The sequence below is a fragment of the Coccinella septempunctata genome, chromosome 2 (assembly GCF_907165205.1).
Source record: "Coccinella septempunctata chromosome 2, icCocSept1.1, whole genome shotgun sequence".
NCBI lineage: Eukaryota > Metazoa > Arthropoda > Insecta > Coleoptera > Coccinellidae > Coccinella > Coccinella septempunctata.
Window position 1 is genome coordinate 3,149,922 of NC_058190.1, and position 25,015 is coordinate 3,174,936.

The following is a 25,015-nucleotide window of genomic DNA, read 5'->3' on the forward strand; positions in this document are numbered from 1 at the left end:
GGGACTGACAATTTGGACGTGATGCAAGGTCACAGCGGTCCTTTGAAAATAAAAAAAAAATCCTTACTCGAGCGTGTCAGACTTTCATACAGATGGTTAATCTCGGTGTTGTAAACGTGTTGATCGATTAATCTGACTCTAATCAGGGGTTTTCTTAATCTGACACTTTGAAGATGATAAAATTTTTTTTTCGAATATTTCCCTGCCTGTACCTCTAATCGTTTTTGTATTCATTATGAGAATTGTAGATATTAAAATTTTACATAACTATTGTCTGAAGCAATTTTACATACTCTTAACCGTTCTCGAGTTAGAGGACCATAAGGGCGAGGAGCTTAGCCACACATGCGAAAGGGCAAGGTCAATGTAGAATCCCAGTCTAATCTACAATTGTCAAAATGACAAGGTATATCTATGATGACAGTTTCGAAATTAGTCACGAAAATTTTAGTGTTGTCTGTGATTGAACCTTAGAATGTACTATTTTTCAACGAGTGAATTTTCGCTTCAGCATGTATCGCTAAACACCTCGCATTAATCGCCATTTATCTCAAAAACGTTTGAACGCAGAAAAAATTGCTCAGGACAAAATTTGTAGAAAATGTTTTACTCTACAACTTTTATGATGTATGCGAAAAAGATTTGAAGACCAGGTTAGGAGATAATTCAAAAAAACTGATTTTTGTGTCCTTTATGGCCAATTTTTATTGTTTCGGCTTGCTAAAACTGACAGATTATATTTTTCCGTTATTCTTGAATCATCAGCTTCAAAATAAGAAAAAACGCCACCCCTCTCGAGAATGTACACTCGACATTTTTTTTGCAACTTTGGCGGTCTCCCACACATTTTCGACCCGCTTAAATTGTCAGATTAAGAGAATATATACTTTTCAACATGTAATTAACCACATATATCTCAATCTGACACGCTCGAGTATGTACAATGATCGTTTTTTTTTTACTATTCTGACAGGCTGTCCTAGACAATTCCCCCTATATACAGGTCTAATTTTTGGTAGAGGTACTCTACAGGGTCCAAGGTATGTCCCCTTGTATTAATCTGCCACGCTCGAGTAAATCCCGAATTTCCCTCTTCGGCTCCCCAACTATAAGTTCCTGTGACAATAACTGTCATTTGATGTTGTCAAAATAATTCTTTACGAAATCGGCTAGATTTTACCAGTGAATTAGGTACTTGGTTTGAATGTTAGTGTTCAGTATAATCAAGAATGGATAGTGATAGCGATATGGATAACAGTAACACTTCACCAGAGCTCAGATAATTGTCAATTAGACCTCGATGAGGCCATAAAACGGGTAATTTCTTACTTCCATAGAGGTGTGTGAGATCGACGAAAAAATGTAATATGCACCTCGGCAAAAAACTGTTTATATTGTCTCGACTGCTTGCTATTCTCGGCTATCAATTTGCAGGCTCTCCTGTAATAGAAAGTTTTTCGTCCTTGGTACATAAATAACTATTTTCAGGGTATAATTTTCTCAAGTTGAAAAAAAGCGTTGTAAATTTTATAGATCTATTACATAACGTTGAAAAAAACAATAGTTATCCTGAAGAATTTGCTTAATTTTCGGTAATTTCAGCACTTCTGGAATACGGTAAGTATCGAAAATTTGAAATAAATATTGTTTCGCGATAGTATATAAAAAACACTTTTATAGAAACATTTTTGGAAACTCAACAATACAGAATTAAAGACCTGTGAATTGTACATATATATTTATATCAATCAGATTTTGAAGACAATTTCCCAAAAACATTCTTCAGTTGGTTGACACCTGTTGTAAAATGGAGGGTCAAAAAATCTTTGGCTACATCTTGAAGTTCTTCAGTAGCTGCTACAACTGTTTTTCCATCATCCTCATCCTGAAAATATACGAAAAAGTTATGAAAAAAGCTTCGCGCTGCATTGGTAAACCTTTTTTTTTGGAAATCTCTAACACCCTCTTTCTCAGAAAACGAAGCATTTGCAGACAATACTTGTATAGGGTCAGTCTTTGACTTATACATATATTTAAACAGTAGATTTTTGAGGTCACAACAACACTTTCTTATTTCACTAATTTTTCGGATTCGGCCTAGATAAGCATTTCAGGTTTTCAGAATTTCAAGTCAATTAAACTATGCTCTATACATCTCAATAATTCTGAAAATATAGGTGCCTTACATTTTTTCCTGGTGTGGTGTCCTTTTTCAAGAATTTCTTGGAATACAAACTTATTCCCCATAGCATCAATAGGTAGTTTATTGGAATGTACATTAAAATAAAAGTTATGACCACCTGTATAAGAATTACTACCCATGAAAGATGCAATGATTTCAGGTTGATGAATCTGAAATCGAAATCAGATGTTGAATATTTCTTTCTACCATTATCCTAAAATAAAATTGAGTATCGCATCCAATACAGTAAAGAAGCCATAACCATTCTTATACCATATGTCCAGTATAAAAATAGACCCTACGCAAAATTGAGGGACATGATGAATTCACACCGTCAGTAATGAATGAAATCATGCACATAAGATGTGTCAAGAAATGGCGTACCTATATAGATACTCATTTACTGAAGTGTTTATGCTCAATAAATAAATATTGAAATAAATGTACCGCGTTCATGATAATATCCTGATTGGATCAGGATATTATTATCAACTTACCCAAAGATTTTTTGAAGAATATATTCCAAGTTGCTAATTATAGTTTGGACTAATCCCATTATCTCTTGTATTGCCTCCATTTTTTCTCCAACTGACTTTTTCTGAAAACAATGAAACCGTTGTTTCACTCATATTGAGTTGAAAGCTTGTTTTGAGTCAGTTATCGAAATTATATTAATTATATATGGACCACAATTTGTATACTTTATTACTCACTAAAGTGTTTGCTTCTTCTATAGGAGCTCCTACTAAATAAAATAATAGTAAATTCTTCAGATAAATGAGCAGAACTATCACCGGTATCATCCATATTTGAAAATAAAAACAAACTACCAACCATACTGTCAAGGCAAGCGTACTTTCTATCAATGAATCGTCTTCGAGATAACTCCTGAAAAAAAGTTACATCAGTTATTTCCTCGAACAAAACATAAGCACAGGCTAAGCGAAGAACAATTCCATATAGAATCAACTGAAATTAGGATGTTACGTAGTTTTGATAATGATAATTCAGCAATGGCAGTTCAGGTAGGAATGAATAGGCAGTTTTTGATTGGATAACTCTGAACATTTCAACTTTCTGTTTGAAAAAGGAAAAATAAGATAAACCTGCACACTAAACACTGAAATGTAACGTAACGTTGATTTACATTGCTCCAATGTTATATTCATTTACTAAACAGCATTATTTGATAAGCTTCTGATAAATTATGCATGAAGCCATTGAATATTGAACCCCCAAGGGGATATTAATGATACAACAGAATCATGGTCTTCCCAAAATTGTTGGTTGTTATCATTCATCGTGTTTCAGTAGTTGGGGGAGAAAACCCCTAACACTATTGGAGAAAGATCATCAAATATTGATTTGAAAAAGTTGTCGTGCAAATTTTTCTGTATTTAGTATTCATTCTGTATTGATGAATGATACGCCCTATTATAATAGATAATGTAGTTTTCTGGCTGAGTGCCGAGGTCGTTCTTAGTGATAGTACGAGATTTTCATTTTTCTTTGAGTATAAGTGATTATTATAGATTGCTTTGCTTCAAAGTTCGTATAGAGATAGGCTTGTAGCCGGGACTCTTTCTATTTAGTTTGGTTTGTGCAACCCCGCAATTTTTACCGCCCTAATAGCTTCTGCGAAGGAATACCCGTGTACGACAAGTGCCAGAGCAACCGTCTAAGGCGAATTCCCAGAAAAACAACCTTACATCAGAGGTAAAACAGCACTCCGTAATTTTAACTGGAAACCACTGTTTAAACTATTCATTTCTTCCACTACGTAGAATACGATTTCCTGCCTGGCGTGCAAACCCGTTGAGAGTAGAAACCAAAGTCTAGAATAATTGTACCCTTCTCCCTTATCCTTTTTTTTCTCTTCGCAGGAAGTCCAAATAACTTACATAATTAATAAGGATAAATTCAGATGCATACCACCCGACGATATTAATATCGACAAGTGTTACGATCTGAATTGAACTAGCCAATTTGCCATCGTCAAGGCCCCAAATGGAGTACGCTCCACCGAAGAAAAGCAGATGCTGACCATGGTTTCGGCCTCATTTGGCCTCACCAGAGCAACATAGCATTTTTCCACGGTGGAGAACGTTTGGAATTGATGGAACTTTATTCAATGTTGTCATGTTCTACTGGGTATTATTTACCCAGAGCGCCATCCAACATGAAACGGTATCCGATTCAATATTCAATCCCCTCCAGATAGACGAAGACAATAGCATATGTCCCATATTTTCCCTAATTCAGTACCGTGGAAAATGCTATGTTGCTCTGATGAGGCCAAATGAGGCCGAAACCATGGTCAGCATCTGCTTTTCTTCGGTGGAGCGTTCTTCATTTGGGGCCTTGACGATGGCAAATTGGCTAGTTCAATTCAGATCGTAACACTTGTCGATATTAATATCGTCGGGTGGTATGCATCTGAATTTATCCTTATTATTTTATTCATTGCCTCCCCGTTTAGGCGTGATCATTCTTCATTACATAATTAAGGAAAGATTATTATATCCCTAGAATGTCCATGAATGGGTGTACAATGGATGTTCATTATTGGTTATCCATAGTACGTCCATGAATGGTTGTCCATCATTGGTTATTCAAGCAAAGTAGTCTTATAATTATATTTTTGAAATGTCTGAATGTTTGTTTGGGATGAATTGTTAGTTTAAATTGTAGTGTTTAAGTATTAAGTAAATAAGAGTGAAATATACAAATATGTGTAAATGTTGTAGAAGTATTCATGTTGATTACTTTCCATCTAGAGGATTTTTATCGTGTTTATGTAACTGTCATAATTTTCAGCCTGAGGAAGAGACTAAAAGTCTCGAAACGTAGCTATTTGAATAAATTGTATAAAAACTGAGGTTCCTGGTGACTGATATACCCTTTCAGAACATATAATATAGGAACGATATAAAAACCTAGTCTTATAATTATAATTATGGATGTGATATCTTATTGAAACAATATTTTAGCACCTTATAAGAACGAAACCAGTCAAAAATTTACTCACTTGAATTTGAAAGCCAATTGATAAATATTCTGACACATCCGTTTCAATTTCAAGATGTTTTCAACGCCATCATCCACGAGGTTCACACAATTCACTGCTGTTTCCCCCACAGTTTTCACAGTATCCCCCACTTCTTGTACTCCTTCTTCCACAAGTTTTCCTCCTTCAACAGCAACTGTTCCTGCGAAATTTATGCATTTTTCTCCGCCAGATTTCACAGCATCTATCTGACTGTCGACTGTGGTTTCCAAAACCTTGATTCCAGAACTCATGGAACTCTGTACTAAGTTTGCATACATTGTTTTCTGCTTCTTGCGAGTTCTTGAACTGAAAAAGGAATCGAATAATCCCATCCTAGAATATGAGAAAAGTAGATGCTGAATTATTAACAATCAGTGACGCGACATGATTCGTGCTGAGGGATGGGTTTCGATGCAAATTAGTGATCCAGAAAAGGTAATTTTGGATTGAATGCGCATTATGGGGTCATCAAAATATCGGCATATTCCGGAAATAGACATACAAGGTGAGTTTTTTGACTAGTACAAATATACTAACTGACAAAGAAACTGCAACACGCAGCGAAGAAGCTGTTTAAATTTTAAATTTTTTTTGGTGAAATATAGATAGTATAACAATCAGTAAATCATTAAAAATTGAGGAAAAAAAACGAAGGGTTTACATATTTTTTTTTAGTAAATTTGTTAATAATGTGTTTTTCCACCGCGGTTATCTATACACTCCCCAACAGGTCTTAGCATTGATGCAAGAAGGTGATCTATTCCTTCTTGAGGGATACTTTCCCAAGCTACCTGTACTTCATATCTCAGAGCCGCCAAAGTCCGTGGGGGCTGGGGTAAATTTCCAAGACTTATACACATGATGTCTCAAACAGGCTCAAAGGTCGAAGGATCGGAGGATCTGGGCGGCCATGGCTAAAGATTCACATGGGACGCTTCAGAAAAGTTTAAACTAACTCTGGCAACATGAGGTAGAGCATTATCTTGCTGGAATATTGGATTCTCAAGCCGGTTAAGGTAAGGGAGAACATATAGCTCCACTATTTCTTGAAGGTAACGCACCGCTGTCATGTTATCTCGAATAAAGACTAAAGGCGACCTACTTCCATGTACAATAGCACCCCATACCATAACGCCCACTGTCCTGTGTATATGACGCTCAACATCAAAATGAGGTTCACGTCTTTCTCCTCGACGTCTTCTTACCCTTCTTCGGCCATCATGTGCACCCAAGGAGAATCGAGATTCATCAGAAAAGACGACCTGATGACATTCCATATTCCAATGTTGTCGTTCTCTGCACCAATGTAATCGTTGCCGTCGATGCTCAACTGTACGAGGTAACACAAGATGGGATCGCTAATGCTGCAGTCAAAAAGACCTTATACGGCGGTAAACCGTTAAAACAGTTACATGATGGCCTTGTTCTCCTAACCACTCATCAATCAAAGATCGAGTTGTCGCAAATCGGTCTCTAATTGCCATAAGTCTTAGATGCCGATCATTTGTGCCCCTCCGACGTCCGATGCCTACTCTTCTTCGATTTTGGGCATTATCAAACCACGCTTGACAACATCTCATAACAGTAGTTGGATTTCTGTTCGTACGATTAGCGATTTCTCGAAATGACAACCCCGCCAATAATTCGAGCTCTTTCAAATTCACTTAGATGGCTATAAATTCCTCCGAATCAAAGATATGACTCACGTCTTCCAATTTTCTCATTATGACCATTACGTACCATAAAAATACCGAAGAATCAAGGAACCCTGATTTTTATCCAATTACAAAAATTCAAGATAAATGGGGTAAGAATAAATATCATCTCTTCACAGTTAGAGGGCGAGTAGCTAAGACCACCTTTATATGACAATAGTGTGTGCTTGAAAAACTCTAGAAATCTTCGTACTATCATTGAAATCATTGGATGAAAGTCACATTCAAATACGATGCAGAATCTAACAATATGATAATTGATTGAACATAAGGTATAAATGAAAGCAACAAAAACATGAAAAACTTTTAAATTTTCTGGGCATCACCAAAAATGAATTTCATGAACATTCCTTAAGTAGCTCTCCGTATAATTTTCGGTAATTTGTAAATTTTCTGCTATTTGCATCCTCATAAAATACCAAAGATTATCGCCTTTCAGAATCAGAATTATTTATCACTCTGATGAAAGTTGATTAATGAACAACTATTAAATTTGTGATACAAACGTCTAGTGATGACAAGAATAATTCAATAGCAGATAGTTCGTTTCAATTTTTACCGAATCGAAGTGATTTGTGTAACACCGGCGGTTTCAGAATTATATCAGAGGAAAGAATTCGTAAATTAATATAGTCATATTTCATTCATTGATATCAATCACTTCACAACTAATTTTATCGGAAGTGAAAGAAACCGCATCAATCTGTTCTGTTTCGTTCTTTCCTTGATTGAACCTTTCAGATAATTTAAAAAGGCATTCAAATATATTGTTGAAACTAGCTGGGTATAGGTAATAGCTAAATTTTTCAGGTATAGTTTGGAATAAATATATCAATAGATAAAATGTGAGTAAGGACCCGGATTTTTTTCTCTTTTTGAAATTTGTTGAAGTTAATATCGGCTCTCTATACGTTTGTTTATCTGCCTTAAACGAAAACTTTGCACATCGATTATTCGACTTTGAAATGAAAATGTGGAAAATCGCTCGGAACTGTAGATCTTTTTTCTAGGAGGAATCAATTTTTTCCACAATTTTCATACCCGTAACATTGACCCACTAATGGGGGTGAGAGCACAAACCACAACCACTTGAATGGAGATGAGGGGTGTTGCGACCTAATTTTGGATACCGTATTGTGTACTATCTCAACTATCTGACTCTAAAATTTCGCTTCAAAATATCCATCGATAAAGAAATAGCAGCGAAAATAACGAAACTGGCAATGTGGAATCTATCTCGAGAATATTATTCGTATCCAAGTCATTTGAAAAGTATTTACTAGTTATGTTGTTAATTTTTTGTCCAAAATAGTAGACGAACGATGTTTTTGATTTACCTCAGTCTATGGTGAATTTTTAAGAACGTAACAAGTGTGTCAGAGCGATAGTGAATTTGTAGTAGAATTGAAATGGTAATAGTGTATTCCATGGAAGAAAGGGTGGAAATAATAAAATTAAATTTTATAATTGACTACTCTGCGCGAACAACAACGCCTATATTCAAAGAACGAAATTTTTCAAAAATTGATTTCTTTGCTATACTTCATGCAAATTTATTTAAGCAGTCGGTTGGCCATGAAATAATTTTCCCAAGTTTTGTAACTAGAACGAAGTTAGATTGGCACTCATGAAATGTCGTTAATGTCATAACGCCGTTGGCACAACTTATTACGAAAATGCCGAAAGTGATTGAAAAAAGAGACAGGGTTTCAGGAAGTGCTATTTAGAATTCAGGTCCGCTCATTCAAATAGTTGTACCCTGATGTTCTAAAATCCACAATACGTCAGACCGTAGCGAACATATTCAATGTAAGAGAATTTATATAACGTTTCATCCGAATCTTAACGACTTATATTTCAGCTGGATATTTCCACAATCAGAAAGATTGTGAATGAAGAGAGAGACAAAGAATTTCCTTCTATTGGGAGACCCAAAAAAGTTGTGGCATTTGAGAATTTTATGTTTGAGTGAATTTATGTGAAAAGTTTACTACAGGATTTTCGATAAATGTCATCAGAGAATAAGTAACCTAAAATGCCTTATTATTATTATTACATTAATGTATAGGGAACTCTAACGATTTGTCAAAATCAGCTGAACATTCACTGTCGTGGGGCACACAAGCTTTTCCCTCCATTGATTCGCATGCTGTTTTGGTCGAGTATTGTGTTTTGTGCATGTTTTTGGAAAAATTGTTCTTCCCTACGTTAGATCATAGTGATTAGACTATTACTTTCTAAGAAATGCCTCTTTACACTGATTATAAAAAGCTTTGTGTGCCCCACGGCAATGAAGGGTCACTTGATTTTGACAAATCGTTAGAGTACCCTATTAAGATGAATAGCCACAAACACGCGCAAGTTGCCCTGTTACTTGTTTATTCATGTGAAATTTTTGTTCAAATGTGAAGTTCATCTTAACTTGAAACTTCCTTCAATTCCTTTTACTTATATTGATGCAAGATGATTTTTGTTGAAGAATTTAACATTCTTGTAATTATCTGTTAACTCCTTCGGGAGATACCCATTTCCAACCACTGCATCATATGCATTTCATCTTCGGGTTAATATTTTTGAAACCTACAAATGATGTAAGCCAAAGAAGATAACGAACATTAACTCTCCTCAAGCTAGTGCATATTATGATATTATACTGATCTCTTGTATTTTCCATGCAAATAACTGGATTTGGTATGCCTTCAATCAGTTTGTATAAACTTCAATTATGTTCGTCACATATTTTCCGAAGAGATTCGACATTGTGATAAAATACGTGATAACAGAAACTTTCACGTAGAACGGGCAACATAGCGTTGATTTAAAATCCAAAAATGTTTTGACAAGCGTCATAACCTCACATTTTCGTACTATACAGAGTGAAATGTGTCAAATTTTCATGGCCAACCGACTGCTAAAATAAAAGTGAATGAAGTATAGTTTCCAAATTTGAAAATACTGGTTCAGTCGGAAACAAAAAGAGAGTGCATGAAAGAGAAGAAGCAAAGGACGTGGCTGCTAGGTCATGTAGCAATGGATCCGACCTTTAGTACTAGGAAATTGTTCGATGTAACTAGTGTTTGACGCATAACAATCAACAATCATGAGAATCCTCGAACAACATAAATTCCATCTTTCTAAGATAGGATAAGTTTAGGAATTGAATGAGTAGTCAGTGAAATTATTAACAGTAATCAAAAATACAAGTTCAATATCTGTTTCTCGGACGAGAAGAGGTTCATTTTACCTAAACGACATTTCAAACCGTCATAAGTGTCGGTATTGGTCAGATAAAAATCCAAGATGATTTCGTGAGGTGCATACTTAGCTTCTCCAAAAATTAAATGTTTGGAAGGATATTTATGGTAATCACATAACCGGCCCTTTCTTTATACCCAGTAATTTCACTGACCAAATTTATTTAGATCTATATTGGAGAAGGCTAAGGCGTAATGATGAGGATAGAAAAATATCCCTCATGACGGGCCTCCTTTCTTGCTTAAAGACCATCCACCGGTTGAGATGTGTTACACTGCACTGTACTGATGAGGGACGATAATTCCGAAACTGGTCTACAGTTTGTGTTAACAGGTGTTTTCAAACGTGAAGCTTTTCTGACAGAAGGTAGAACTCATTAAAATAAGTCGTTTAACCAAAAATTATCTATATAAAATATCCAAGACGGGTTAGATGCAACCCCTAGATGTTCGACAAAATTTCCTTGAATTTCAAGTACGGGACTGTGGAAGGTGACTCCGGCATCGCAAAAACGAAAGAAAACATAAACATATGGCTGGACAATGAATGATTCAGTACCAAGTTCATCGGATTAGATGCATCAGTTCACTTTTGAGAGAATCATAATTGTTGTATCTTGCAATTTGAGGAGAAAAAAATGTAAAAAATCGAGCCTGTTTCTTGAAAGTGCTTATATTAGTTATATTGAAATGTGCTATTTTCACGACGATTCTCGGAATGTTCGAACAAGAAGCTTGTGATGCCAATTGTGAAAAATATCGTGAATAATTTAGACGAATTTTGTTAGTGAGATTATTCTATTTTTTACACTTGTGTCCTAAATCTCTTCTGTCAGTTGGTATCGAAATGAGTCATTTCATAGAATCGTGTGAGTTACTAAAAAATAATCAGAACAATTCGGCAATTCTAAGATTCCATTTTCATTACCACGTAAATATCGAACGAGCCAATATCCTTAACTAAACCACGTGGTCGAATCAGGAGGTAAGTTTTTACCCACTGCTTTGCGATAATTCAGCTGACAAACGGTCTAGCGTCGTATTAGGATCGATTTCAGTAATCATTTTCAATTTTTTTCAACTGATTTTGAAAGTTTTGTGTGAGTGATTTTTGGTGAAACGCTTCATCTTGACCAGTTCTACCTTCTGTTGAAAAAAAAAATACATCCTGTATATGTTTCAGCCTCTCTGAGAATTCCTTTGCGGATTCATGACTAGCACGCATTAATAGAACGATAGTTCTATGAATAAATAGTAGTCTCCATCAAAGATTATAGAGTAGAAAGATGGGAAACGAGGCGACTAAAGCGATTTGAGCGCCATCTGTGTGTCACGCGTGTTTTTAAGACGCTAGGACTGGTTAAAATATTAATTTGAGTGCCATTTGCAGAAATATGTGAAATTTTTTAAGATTTCAGACGTCAATTTTTATCAAAGAGGTTTTGAATGTTTTGATTCTCGTACCGCTTTTTGTTTATCTAGCTCGTTATAGTTGCTGATTTTTGAATTTTTTTGTCTTATTTCTTCATCAAAATATTGTTCGAAAATTATTGAATGGTGAAGAACGGTGGATCGAATAATAAAATGTATTTAACGTGATTAAGTTTTTCACTCAACTAAGGAAAAATGGAAGCGTAAGTATTAAAAGTCGTAACATGTGAATCGGTTATTCATTGATTCTAATTTTCAGTGCTCCGAAGTGGATAAAATTCTCAGAGCTTGAAGGCAATTAATTGAGCAAATACTACTAACTACACCATGTGTAATGAACATTTTACTGCAGGTCAATTGAGAACTGTTCATCGACGTAAATTGTTGTATGCTTAAAGCATCCCATGCATGAACGACCTATTAAGGGTAAATGATGATCTTTATAGGTCCATTCAATGATTCTCAATTGCTTCTCTTTCAAATATTCAGAAATGCAGAGGTTTTATTGATTTCTATTTGGGAACCGAGTGACTGTCAAATTGTTGTTTAGAAAGTCAAAGTTTTATGAAACCTGCTGTGAGTGTTTTGTTCATTCATTAATCAATTTGTATATTGTGTCATGAAGAGACCATATCATAAGGAAATCATAAAAAAAAGCACCAAGAAACTATACTGACAGGTCTTGCATATGTTTATGAGGTTTTTTTTTTAGTATGGTTCTGAAAATTCTTTAAATAATACCTACATATGTGAGTAACTGGAATATGTATGCTATGATGGTATGTTGAATATTGGTTCATATTAATTTCTGATATATGTATATTTTACAAATTCTACTAAGTTCATTAATTTTCAGAACAACCTATTGTACAGAAACAACACCTTCGACGTATAGCAGATCACCATATACATTAGTGTCCTAGTTAAAGCTTCATTTACTGCCCAATATTTAAATTTTTGTAAATTTTTTTATGAATTGCAAATAAACATAGAGCACATCCAACAGCGTTTTTCGTTGACATCAATTGATTCCAAACAATGTTTAGATGAATACTAACATCCTGATCACAAAGCAAAACGATACTTTTGTTTTGTCGCTCAGGATGTTTGTTGAAACAAAGTCAATACTGGAATGCAATACGAGAAAGAGAATTCGAATTTCGCGCCCCTCAATCAAAAAACAGAAAACTGTTATCAAAAAGTTTTCCTGTATTGACAGTGCGTTTTTAGCGCCATCTCATTGTCACGCGTGTTTTCACTGGCCAAAATGTAGTCGGTTTTTAGTACTAGCGATATGAGGGCGTTTCCTATCTTTCTACTCTATAATCTTTGTCTCCATATTAAATATTATCATAAGAGCTTTGACATTTTCAATCAACCCTCATTCCCTTGTGTTTCTGGGTCTTTTTTATCCAAGATTCAAGAATAAATATGGATGAGTAATTTTGAAGTAATGATCCGTATTAATCTTTATGCGTAGTGTAGTAAATTTAACGATTTCATCAATTAATTGAACTACATACTAAAATAAATTGGATGAAGCTAGGATATTCTTCAAAATTTAAATCAAAATTGACACATAATGAGCTTTTTTCAAATTCTGCAGTGTTTTGAAATTCACGTTGGGGATTAAAACTTAGAAACTTACCAGATACACTGACTTTATCAAATTGTTTAAATGAATTTGTTCGATGTAAAATGTGTGTGAAGGAAATGAAACCTTATCTCGTTATTATTTAGGGAGACAGACGGGCTGGTCAACGGAATAGGTAGGAAAACCACATTTTATTGAAATAGGTGAACGGAAATCCATTCCGCAATTTTCGGCTTTTATCATCCTACATTGAGAGTTTTCGAGGAAAAATAGATTCGATAGATTATATTCAGTCATTCAGTTTTTACCTGGTGGAAAAATTCCTTCCAATTAGGACCATTCTTATATCGCTGACACTCTGAAGGTATATTAGCTTGAAGAATTCTCGATCGTCATTATCATCATTGCTGTATACCGTTACCTAGAATAAATTTACAGAAACTCTCAAAAACAAAATTATCAATGCTATCAAACTTATATAAATTCTTAAGGCTTATTGCGACTATGTGCCCTCCTCTGACTGAAAAGACCCAACCGTGACCTACAGATCTTTCCACACTTCGGGCATGGATAGTCACCAACCATATCTGGCCGCCGCTGTATTCGTCTCAAGTCTCCATTATAACTGTGTACCAAAGACCCCCACTGTGACCTGTCTAACGCTAGTTGTTCCCAGGTATGATTGGCATAAACTGAATTCAGGGATTGATGTAGTGTATCCTTAAACCACTTTTACTGGCCTCCTGGTTTCCGGGCTCCCTCTGCCAATTCGCCATGCAAAGCTATTTTGTGGAGGCTCGTGTCTTGCATCCTCAGATTTTGGCCGCCCCATCTGAGTCGGTCCCTCGTTACTCGAGTGTCAATTGTTATACAACTCGCGCGCTGCAAGACTTGAGCATTTAAAACTTTGTGGAACCATCTGATGTGCATTATCTGTCTTAGATGACGTTGTTGCGTTTGTTCAAGTTGTTTAATATGTCGCCTGTAGGGCGGCTGTGGGAAATAAAATTATGTTGGTAATAGCGCAGTCAGTAAGACATTGAGTTGGGAGATTCAGGTGAGCCTTGGACCCGTACAAATATTTTAACAGATTCTTCAAGTCAAAAGAAAAACTTTTTTCCTATACCATTTTTTTCAACTCGTCCCTGATAAAAAGGTATGAATTTTTCATAATAAGTATGCCACCCCTGCAAATACAAAATTCCCTTCAAAATAATAAGCTCAATCTATGACACTATACCCCATTCACTTTTATTTTAGAACTCGGTTGGCCATGGAAATTTGACACATTTCACTCTCTGTATATATAGTATGAAAAAGTGGGGTTATGAAGATTGTCAAAACATTTTTGGGTCTTAAATCAACGCTATGTTGCCCGTTCTACGTTAAAGTTTCTGTTATTACGTATTTTATCACAATGTCGAATCTCTTCGGAAAATATGTGACGAACATAATAGAAGTTTATAAAAACTGATTGAAGGCATACCAAATCAAGTTATTTGTATGGAAAATACAAGAGGTCAGTATAATATCATAATATGCACTAGCTTGAGGACAGTATAAATGTTCTTTATCTTCTTTTGCTAAAGTTTGAATACGTTACATCAGTTGTTGATTTCAAAAATATTAACCCGAAGATGAAATGCATATGATGCAGAGGTTCGGAATTAACAGATAATTACAAGAATGTTAAATTCTTCAACAAAAATCATCTTGCATCGATGGAAGTAAAAGGAATTAAAGGAAGTCTCAAGTTAAGGTGAAGTTCACCTTTGAACAAAAATTTCACATGAATAAACAATTAACAGGAAAACAGGCTCGTATTTGTGGCTCCTCATCTTTAATACATTGATATAATAATAATAATAATTAGGTATTTATTGGTACCGACATTTACATTTTAAAGGACAAGTCAAATGAAAAATAAAAAATCAATTTTCGGGAACTTATTCTGCGATGACATTCATCGAAAATCCTGTAGTAAATTTTTCGCATTAATTCACTCAAACATAAAATTGTCAAATGCCACCACTTTTTTGGGTCTCCCAATAGAAGGAAATTCTTTGTCATCGTCTTCATTCACAATCTTTCTGATTGTGGTGATATTCAGCTGAAATATAAGTCGTTTAGATTCAGATGAAACATTATAAAAATTCTCTATTCTCTTAAATTGAATATGTTCGCCACCGTCTGACGTATTGTAGATTTTAGAATATCAGGGTAAAACTGTAATTATTCACCAAATAATTGGTGTTTGTTTTTTTCAGTTTTTCCCATATGGAATGAAAAAGTATCTTGATTATTTGCAGTTATATTGGTTAAGTACTTATTACTACATATTTGGATTTTTGCACCTCACTACTATAATTTGTGAATTGAATTTATTAATATAATTCATTCTCACCTTATTCATTATAATCATTTTCGAGTAGGTACATCAAATCCTACTAAGATCCGAATGGGGGGAAAAATAATACAATTTCTTGTCCTGAAAAATTTATTTTCGTTCGCACTTGAGTTCCTCATTCAATGTTTTTACTAGAAGGTTTCAATAACCCACACAGTAGTAACAAATTTAATTCACTGAAAATATGATTTAGTTATAAAAAGATAACATTCGATTAAAAATCACATTCCAATCTTTTCGAGTATTCTTTGAACAGTGTAGTAGAGTAAATTTCTATTACTCTTCTTTATATCTTAGGTAACCATTAACCTCCAAGTAATTTTTACTGAACAGGTATATACTTCCAAAAATAACGAAATAACGTAGTGGAATATGATAAAGAATAATTGCAGACAATGTGGAGATCAGAAGGGCAAGGTAACATATCTCGGGCTCTTTGAAGTTCAAGGTTCTGAAATTAAAAGAATTCATTACACTCAAACAATTGAAAAATGAGTTCTTCTGAATGGAAGTTTGATTGGTTGAACAATTTTTTTGACAATGATAACTTTCTAGGCGCCTAAGCACACCTTAGTACTTATAAGAGAAACCTAAGTATATTTATATACCTGGTATGCTAAACTATGGGAGTTTTCAAAGAATTATCAATTGAAAATTTTTCTTGATATATAATAATAAATTATACAGTGGATTACTGATTTGTAAACAAGGTGGCAATAAAAGGTTATCTTTAAGTAGAGCTTCAAATATACAGGGTGGTCCAACGAAATGTTAACATCTAAATTTTACCACTTTAACATGCAAATGTGGAAAATCGCTGGAAGTCGTCATTTTCTGGTTTGAGGAGAAACAACTTTTTTCATCACCGTAACTTAAGATTAAGTTGATAAGCATGTCAATTAAATTCCTCACCGTTTTGTAGTTTTTATGACCGACGCAGTGATCTCAATTCCGTTATCGATACTATCACAAACATCACACAATTCTTGAAGCATTTCTGTGATGGATTTTTCTTCTGCCTGAAAGATTGAGAAGATATATAAATTCAAAGTGGTATAAAAGATCTTTCAAAATGCTCACCTTCGTCTCAGGTTGATCATCGTTTATTTCTATCATGAAATATTTGAAGTAGACGAGGATGAACTGCCTCAAAAATATGAATGGTATGAGCAATGGAATCATCCACACTTCGAAAATGTAGCAAAATCCAATCCACAAGAGTAAGCTTATAAAACCGAAAAAATTTGGCTCTCCCTGAAGAAAATTGCTGGAAAATATGCATATAATGTTAAAGTTTACTAAAATCACTTCTAACTGCAATCCAAGGTTGAAATATATATTACTCTTCAAGCATAATAAATAGGTCTGTATATTTTCCAAATAATCGATTGCGATCTCAAATCATATTTGGATTTGGGTCGAAATTCAGAAAATTAAACTCTAGAAAAAAAAACGAGAATGCGTCTGTGTTTCCCACAACTATACCAGGTGAGTCTTCGACGCGTACAAATATTTTAACAGAAGATTCTTAAGCTCAAAAGAAACATTATTTTCCTTTACCATCTTCTCCGAATCGGCTCGGTTTAAAAGATATAGGCTGTTGAAAAACCATAAAAATATATACAGGGTGTCTGTAAACAAATGCGAAGGAGTGAGGGAGATGATTCCTCGATGAAAATATGCAGGTGTACAGGGTGGACAAATTTCGATGTTTTAGCACTTCAGCTTTTAAACCAGTGGAGAAAGACAAAATCTGATACCCCATTCTCATTCTCTTTTTCTGACAAACTAACAAGAGTAGAAGTCATATTTGGTCACATTCTTTTGTTTTCGAGTTATAAGCGAAAATTGGAAAAATGGCGATATCGAAATAAATTTATATCTCCGCTAATAACATTATAAAGGCACTTTTTCAAATAGAAACCAGTGGCGTGCTCGCCTTTTTAGCAGGATTTTCCATTACGAAGTTATGACCCACAGTTATGTTTTCTTAAATGGAAACACTAGATTTCTGTGCAATTTTTTGAAAGCCTAATTATTACTTATTTCCAAAATATATAACATCATATGGTTTGTATCAATAAAAACAATAGAAAATGGTCAAAAACGTTTTTTCTCAATATTTCTATGGTTTCAACTTTTGATGAGCATAGAAAAATGTAACATCTTATGATTACCACAGTGCCCTTCTATTAATTTCATTTCTATGCTTCTTACTCAATTTCTCTAAGATTCAAATTTTGTGAAAATTGGTAAAAAGCATAGAAGGAACAACATTCCTGGAAGGAGACTGCTCTTGTTATAGCTCTATTTTTCTGTGCTCGTCAAAAGTTCAAACCATAGAAATATTGAGAAAAAAGGTGTTCTACAAATTTATATTATTTGTATTGATACAAATCGTATGATGCTATATGTTTTTGAAATCAGTGAAAATTAAGCTTTCAAAAAATTGCACAGAAATCCAGTGTTTCCATTTGAAAAAACATAACTTTGGGTCATAGGTTCGTAATTAAAAATCCTGATAAAAAGGCAAGCACGCCACTGGATTCTACTTAAAAAGGGACCTGTATATTGTTTTAATTTCAGAGCTCTATCATCAATATAAGCGGAGATATAAATTCATTTCGAAATTGCCAATTTTCCAATTTTCGCTTATAACTCGAAAACAAAAGAAGGTGGCCAAAAATGACTACTACTCTTGTTAGTTTCTCAGAAAAAGAGAACGAGAATGGTGTATCAGATTTTGTTTATCTCCTCTGGTTTAAAAGTTGTAGTGCTAAAACATCGAAATTGGCCCACCCTGTACTTCCTATAATATTTTTTCTAAGTCGACCTCCCTTCCAATATACATCCTTTGTAAGGCGATGACGAGTTGACAGTTTTCAAATTTTATTAATGGTTCTAAAAAACACTGAATCATAAAACTATACATAATATGAAGCACTAAGCAGATGTTACTCACACAATTTTTTAGATTCCATAATTTTATTATTAGGGGTTGAAAATAACAACCCCTTATGATTTTCTTTCAAAAATTTTTTTCGTTGAATAGATTTTCGAAAAATAAAATTCTCTTATGGTTTCTCATTGAATTCTGGAGAAGTCAATGCATAATTACGATACAGTCGATACTTTTCTCGGAATAAATAAAAGCTTACAAGCAGTTCTGATCACTGTTCATCATTTCATCGTATAAGTGTTCCATAGAATGACTACCTCCCGCTAAAATACATGTACCAACTCTGTCTCATAGACCTTCGTATACTGCTTGTAAGTTTTTATTTATTCCGAGAAAAGTATGAACTGTATCGAAATTTTGCAAGAGACTTTTTTTCCCTAGAAATGAATGAGAAACCATAACAGAATTTTATTTTTCGAAAGTCTATACCACGAAGACAATTTTTGAAGGGAAATCATAATCTAATAATGAAGTTATGAAATCTAAAGAAATTGTGTGAGTAACATCTACCTAGTACCTTCATATTATTATTATTTTTATGACGCGATGATTTTTAGAACCCTTAAAAAAAATTAAAATAGTCAACTCGTCATCGCCTTCCAAAGGCTGTATCTTGGAAGGGAGGTGGATATCAAAAAAACACACCCATGCTTATTTTCATCGAGGAATCATCTCCCTAAATCCTCCGCATTTGTTTCCAGACACCCTGTATAAATATAGTTTTCCATATATTTGATGAATCTTTTTCGAAAATATCACCCACGTCTTTCAGTTTTCTCATACTGACCATTACGTACCATTAAAATTCAAAGAACCCAACTCTTGAAACTAAGTTGGACGCTATCTAATGAATATTTGAAAGTTTTGTAAAATAGAAGCATTCTTCATATTTATTCGTATAGGTAATGCGCCGTTTTCGAGTAATTTGATTTTGAAAATAAAAGATATCTTGGTTTCTTTGACTTTCTAAAAGTCTGTGTAGCGTCACAGATTAAGCTAGTTATTCTCAAGGTAATTTGGTTTCTTCAGGGATGGCTCAGCTCATTATGAAAACTCAAAATGGCTACATCTTTTTATTAGGTACAAATGAGAAAAAAAGTATAGAAAAAAAAGTGTTGCTTTTGTCCTCAAGAATCTTCTCGTAAAATTTTTGTACGAATCAAAGACTCACCTCGTATAGAACACTTTTCTTATATCATAATTAACTAGTGTAGTTTTTATCACAGGTGTTTCCTTATAAAGCTGCATACACATCAGCTTCATCAAATCAGCTTTTCAAGCAGGCTGATTTCAAGGAAATAACCAACATGAAAATAATTTCACTGAATCGGAACTCATTTCAAAGCGAAATAAAGATGTTCATACCCCAAATTGGAAATCAGGTCACACGCTTCTTCAATAATCTGTTTTGATTTCTCCATTAGATCGCATTCATGACGTATAAAGGCAATACATCTTTCGAAGGGTGATAGGACAGTCTCCACTCCTCTCTCCACCATAGAAACAGCTTTTTCTGTTTCATTTTCGATAAAATTCAAACTGGACTTCACTGCGGACTCTATGCAGTTATCCGTAGATGCAGGTTTCTCTTCACAAGGTTTGGAAGCCATTAGTTATGGAATAAAGTCAGTCAATACCTTCACCTTTCAACCAATTTTTAAAGATTCTGAAATAATCGAAGATTCATATATCTTTTTCAGTTTTTTTTGAAGAGAACTCCTTATAATAGTTAAACTTTAAATATTGAAACATAGGTAGTGCTGAAATACATATTTTAGGAGAATTTGAAACACGCACAAATATCAAAGATAGAATAGTTACTAAATTAAATAGGAACTTGGAAATTATGGGGAAAGGCCGATTTAAAATAATCGTGATATCAATATTGAAAAGGTTCACTTTTTATCCTCCTGTGGTATGAACAATAAGTACGGGAGAAACTTCTATATTGATTTATTAAATGACAATGTCTCTGTCTCTAATGATGATTGCCTCTGAATGTTTCCGGCTTTTTTTTTCGATATCTATATTTGATATTTTTGTCATACAATACAATGTGTGTCCATAAGTAGAATATAATACAAAAATTACTTGCATCAAATTTGTTCAAATGGTGGTGTAACTCTACCGCTGACACGGTGGGTGAAGGTTTACTACTACTAGTACAGATACAACAATCGTGTCGAAAAAGTTGTTACCATAATCTAACCAATACAAGAATAATACTGAGCAGCTAACCTAACCTAACCTAACCTAACCTAACCTAACCTAACCAATACAAGAATAATACTGAGCAGCGCAATAGCAGAATATGAAAGCAAATTGAAATATTATATGAAAGTATAAAATAAACAGCTTTGAAGGAAGAAACAAAGGAAGTAAAAGCGAGTACTAGAAGTAGGCGATTTAAAAGAAGCTGAAACTAATGAAGAGACACAACAATAGATACAATCACAAAAAGTGAAGTCGTACACTACCCAGAAACAAAATCGAACAAGAATCGAAGAAGATCAACAGAAAAATGCCATTTCCATGATGGAAATATAAACGAAGGGAGATGGGCTTTTGAAATTGCTCGCAATAGATTCGGGAATTAAGCGTGTTCGGAAACCTATATTTTCTTACAAAAATTTCAAATTTTTTAGGAGAAAATATTTTTTGTTGTTTTTCCAATTTTTATTTTCAAGTTGACTTCGAAGAAATCTCTGGAGTACAATTCTCTATTGAATAATCAACTGTTTAATTTTCTGGAATCTTCAAAAAAAATTCTATGCACTCCTAAGACAGTAATAGAACATCCTGATTTTCCGACAGACTTCAAATAGGTCATTTTAGGGGGTTCTAACCCCTAGCTCATTTTTGACCCAAAAAAATCGCGATTTTCGAAATCGAGTCTTTGCGCTAGGGTGGAAGCCTAGGCAATGCTGATTATATAACTGAAAATCCTAAATCGATCAGAAGAATATAGCAGGAGATATCGCAGATTGAAATTTGAAATTTTTGAAAAACGCCATTACCAGAATGAAAATCTAAACGAAGAGAAATAACCTTCTGTAATTGCTCGCATAGATTAAGCGAACACCAGATATCACCTATGTCTTTCAGTTTTCTCAATATGACCATTGCGTACCATATAAATTCCAAAAATTCAAAGAACCCAATTCTTGAAACTAAGTTGGACACTATATCTAATGAATATTTGGACGTTTTGTAAAATGAAAGTATTCGTCATATTTTCTCTTATAATGCGTCGTTTTCGAATAATTTGATGTTCAAAAATTAAAAAAGTATCTGTGAAATTCGAAAAATTGGGTAATATGGCTGAATACAACTCTTTTTGAAAGATTCACAGATGTGTAGTGTCATATATTCAGCTAGTTACTCTGAAGGTAATTTTGTTTTTCCAAGGGTGGCACAGCTCATCATGAAAACTTAAAATTTCTTTATATTTTTATACGGGCGGAATTGGAAAGAATTATATAGAAAAAAAAGTTTTTTTTACCTCAAGAATCTACTGTTGAAATATCTGACTCACCCTGTATACACCCTACAAAAGTAGCCATAAAAAATCAGTACTGCTATAAAAACTACTCTTTGTAACATTTTATTACATCTAAAAGAACGCAGTTAATAATACTAATCCATCTAACCGAGCATATTCACCAGAAAAAACTTTGATTAACTAAATTTACGATAACACAACCGCGAAAGAAGCTTCACAAAAATTCGATGAATGAATGTTACCTTGTTTAAATCTACTGAATGAGGTGTTAAGAAGTTGTGTTTCCGATCCAAATCTATAAACTCAAACAAAGAACTATATGGATTTCCGTTATTGACGAAAAACTACTCACTATTGGAATTCTAATTCACGTTCTGAAAATACTGCCTGGATTATCAGGGTGATAAGGGGAAACAAGTTATTTGAGGAAATATATCGGGATAAATTATCGGTTAGGAGACGATATGATTTTCTTTGTTCTTTTGGACATTGCTTTTGTTTCATGAGAATATGAAATGAGTAATATTATTGATGGAGAAAATTCTGAATGGATCAATAGATTACAAATTATTATCCTACTAATAACATGAGTGACGCCGAGGTTTATTTTAATATTTTCAATCGAGCATTTTGTGAGAATGAGGTAGAGAAATAATGAATATCAAAGAAAATGAGTATAATTGTTGGATCCTATTGTAGAAATTTATGGGATATTCCATTATCTTGGAACACTCCATACATAGTTCCGGTAGGGTTTTTCATTTTAACTCTGTTCCGACTACTTCGAGAATATTTTCTAAGCAAGGATATTTACATCGAGTAGTTTGAGATGCTGATAGTTCTACTCCATTGAAGCTGCTACAGAGGATCAGGATCGACGAATATTCTGCAGAAAGCAAAATTCAGAAACTGTGTAATGAAGTTCCAATTTTTCACAAAAATGAACCCTCATTTTGGATTAATTTCATCATTTATTTTTGATTTCATTGCAGGATTCCGACATCGTTCGCGGTAAACATTCCGCACCCTTTTTATTCCTTTTTCAGTTCTTAAAAACGATGTCGCACTGTATAAAACATCCTGAATTGGAAGATAACCGAGTTTTTGTTCATTAGTGCAGATAATCAAAAGTTAAGATATCTTCATCGACGCGAATTTTACCGATTTTCGGTACATGAGGGACATACCGTTTCCACACCCCACCGGTGGTTACAAAAGGAGATCTGCCCCCGCTGGTTCATTCATTCTGACTGATTCTGTGCTGAGTATTCAAGTCTGTAATTGGTAGTGATTCCGTATTTGGTAGAGATTCAAATTCTAATATTCATTCTAATTAGTTCTGAATTTTGTATAATGTCTAGGCCGTTAACAAATATTTTGCAATTTTTTTCTCCCGCTTTTAGTTTTAAAGTTGCTTCTATTCATAGTACGTATCGAGATAGGCTTGTAACCGGGTTTTATTCTTGTTTTTTTTGCGTTTGTTCCCAGCGTTTAAGTTGTAGTAAGCCACCTTGATTTTAACTGCTCAACAAGTAGGTAGTTCTAAAACAACCGCTGGAGACAACTTCCTTGGACTGAGTACAGAGGTGAGATATCACATCGTACTTTTACTTGAGAACCTCAGTTTCAACCCCTCCTCCTACCTCCCAGCGAGCACAAACATCGCTGGGATGTTTTGGGATGTTTCGAAAATGATGGCATGAGGATGTTTCTTTGAAACGTAATATGCACTTCCCAAAGAGGTCTCCAAAGGCTATTGGAAATCTTTATTTGTTCTGATCTGTGCCATCTGTGGCATTTCTTCGTCTACCTACTGAGAGGTACTGTCGTGTTGAAAATAATGTAAACGTGTGGATATCTTCTCTTGGCGTCGCATAGTTTGCCTTGGGAGGTTTATTCCAAATAGACAATATACAATTCACCTATTTCATTTTGCCGCCATTTCCACTTTCTTCGTAGTTTGGACTGTGGACTGTTCGGAGTTGAAAGTTGATTGGTGATTTGTATAATATTAACTACTTCTGTGTTGGTTTTGATTGTGAATTTAGGATCGATCTCTTTATAGTAACCGAATACAATTAATAAGTAAGTATAACATGAATTAAATGTATAGTATAATGTCCAGAAACATACATATAACCTCAAAAGAATCAACGCTGCGTGGTTAATATTATTTGTGTATTTGGGACTAGGTATAAGAGATCATTGTATTTTGATTGGAGTAATCGAATGGTATATGGAAGGTTATTATAATTATTCAAGAAATAACTTTATAAAGTTTAAAGCCATATCATCGAGGACTTTAACATATTTCGATAATCTATCTCTGCCGTTGATAATTACCAGAATATTTTGTAAGATTACTCTTCCGACGATGATAATAATCATTCATCACTTGTGAATCACAAAATAATTCAAATTGTCCCAGAAAAGTTCTTGTCTCTGAAAACTCTTTTAAATTGTTGTATTGTATCTTTAAATACCAGTACAAATAATTAAATAAATGAAATCGTTTCGCAAATCAACCTGGTCAGGAGCTATACAACTCAAATTTTCCAGATCCTTTCATGCAGCTATTTTCTCTGTTATTTTAATAGGAAAAAATCATCTTAACCTTCATATATTTTGTGAATTAATTGTTTGAATTGTTTTTATTTTGTAGATGTGATCCATAAAAAATTCCAAATCACTAGGGAAGTATTCGAACTCTATGCCAAAGATTGGTTTAGGCATATTAGGCAGAGGAGGAGGGACGATGAAATGAAGGGAAAATAAATTTTTCATAAATTTTTTTTCATTTTCCCTTTAGGTACATCTAAAATTATAATCAGTTTGTTTTCTATTATTTCTGTTTTTTTTATGTTGAATGTGATATTTCTTTTTGGTTATTTATGTTTGTTGTATTGAATGTGATATATTTTT

At 34.0% G+C, this 25,015-nt stretch overlaps 2 protein-coding genes across 4 annotated transcripts; both read right to left on the bottom strand.

Moving 5' to 3' along the window:
• Positions 1–1,713: 1,713 nt before the first annotated feature.
• LOC123307803 (multiple C2 and transmembrane domain-containing protein-like) lies at positions 1,714–13,398 on the bottom strand. The gene is made up of 6 exons (XM_044890241.1): positions 13,280–13,398; positions 5,211–5,564; positions 2,896–3,070; positions 2,680–2,780; positions 2,187–2,352; positions 1,714–1,885 (listed from the first exon to the last, which is right to left on the bottom strand). The coding sequence occupies exons 2-6, from the start codon at positions 5,561–5,563 to the stop codon at positions 1,745–1,747; spliced, it is 936 nt and encodes a 311-aa protein (XP_044746176.1). The 5' UTR covers position 5,564; positions 13,280–13,398; the 3' UTR covers positions 1,714–1,744.
• Positions 13,399–15,704: 2,306 nt separating this feature from the next.
• LOC123307431 (multiple C2 and transmembrane domain-containing protein-like) lies at positions 15,705–22,549 on the bottom strand. Of its 3 annotated transcripts, none has more exons than XM_044889732.1 (5): positions 22,446–22,549; positions 19,957–20,257; positions 16,713–16,899; positions 16,545–16,651; positions 15,705–16,083 (listed from the first exon to the last, which is right to left on the bottom strand). In XM_044889732.1, exons 2-5 carry the CDS (start codon positions 20,199–20,201, stop codon positions 15,909–15,911), a joined length of 714 nt encoding a protein of 237 aa, XP_044745667.1. In that variant the 5' UTR covers positions 20,202–20,257; positions 22,446–22,549; the 3' UTR covers positions 15,705–15,908. The 3 variants fall into 3 exon arrangements, with proteins under 3 accessions (XP_044745667.1, XP_044745665.1, XP_044745666.1); XM_044889730.1 differs by having other exon boundaries at positions 22,336–22,495; XM_044889731.1 differs by lacking the exon at positions 22,446–22,549 and adding an exon at positions 22,242–22,282.
• Between the last annotated feature and the right edge of the window lie 2,466 nt (positions 22,550–25,015).

Excerpts from the sequence above, each read along its gene's own strand:
- LOC123307803 (XM_044890241.1), bottom strand. The coding sequence starts at position 5,563 with ATGGGATTATTCGATTCCTTTTTCAGTTCAAGAACTCGCAAGAAGCAG. Across the intron at positions 3,071-5,210 it reads CAATTGGCTTTCAAATTCAA|GAGTTATCTCGAAGACGATT; the intron begins GTGAGTAAATTT and ends ACTTTTTTTCAG. Across the intron at positions 1,886-2,186 it reads ACACCACACCAGGAAAAAAT|GATGAGGATGATGGAAAAAC; the intron begins GTAAGGCACCTA and ends GTATATTTTCAG.
- LOC123307431 (XM_044889732.1), bottom strand. The coding sequence starts at position 20,201 with ATGGCTTCCAAACCTTGTGAAGAGAAACCTGCATCTACGGATAACTGC. Across the intron at positions 16,900-19,956 it reads GACCTGATTTCCAATTTGGG|CAATTTTCTTCAGGGAGAGC; the intron begins GTATGAACATCT and ends CATATTTTCCAG. Across the intron at positions 16,084-16,544 it reads GTCATAAAAACTACAAAACG|AACCTTGAACTTCAAAGAGC; the intron begins GTGAGGAATTTA and ends TTTTAATTTCAG.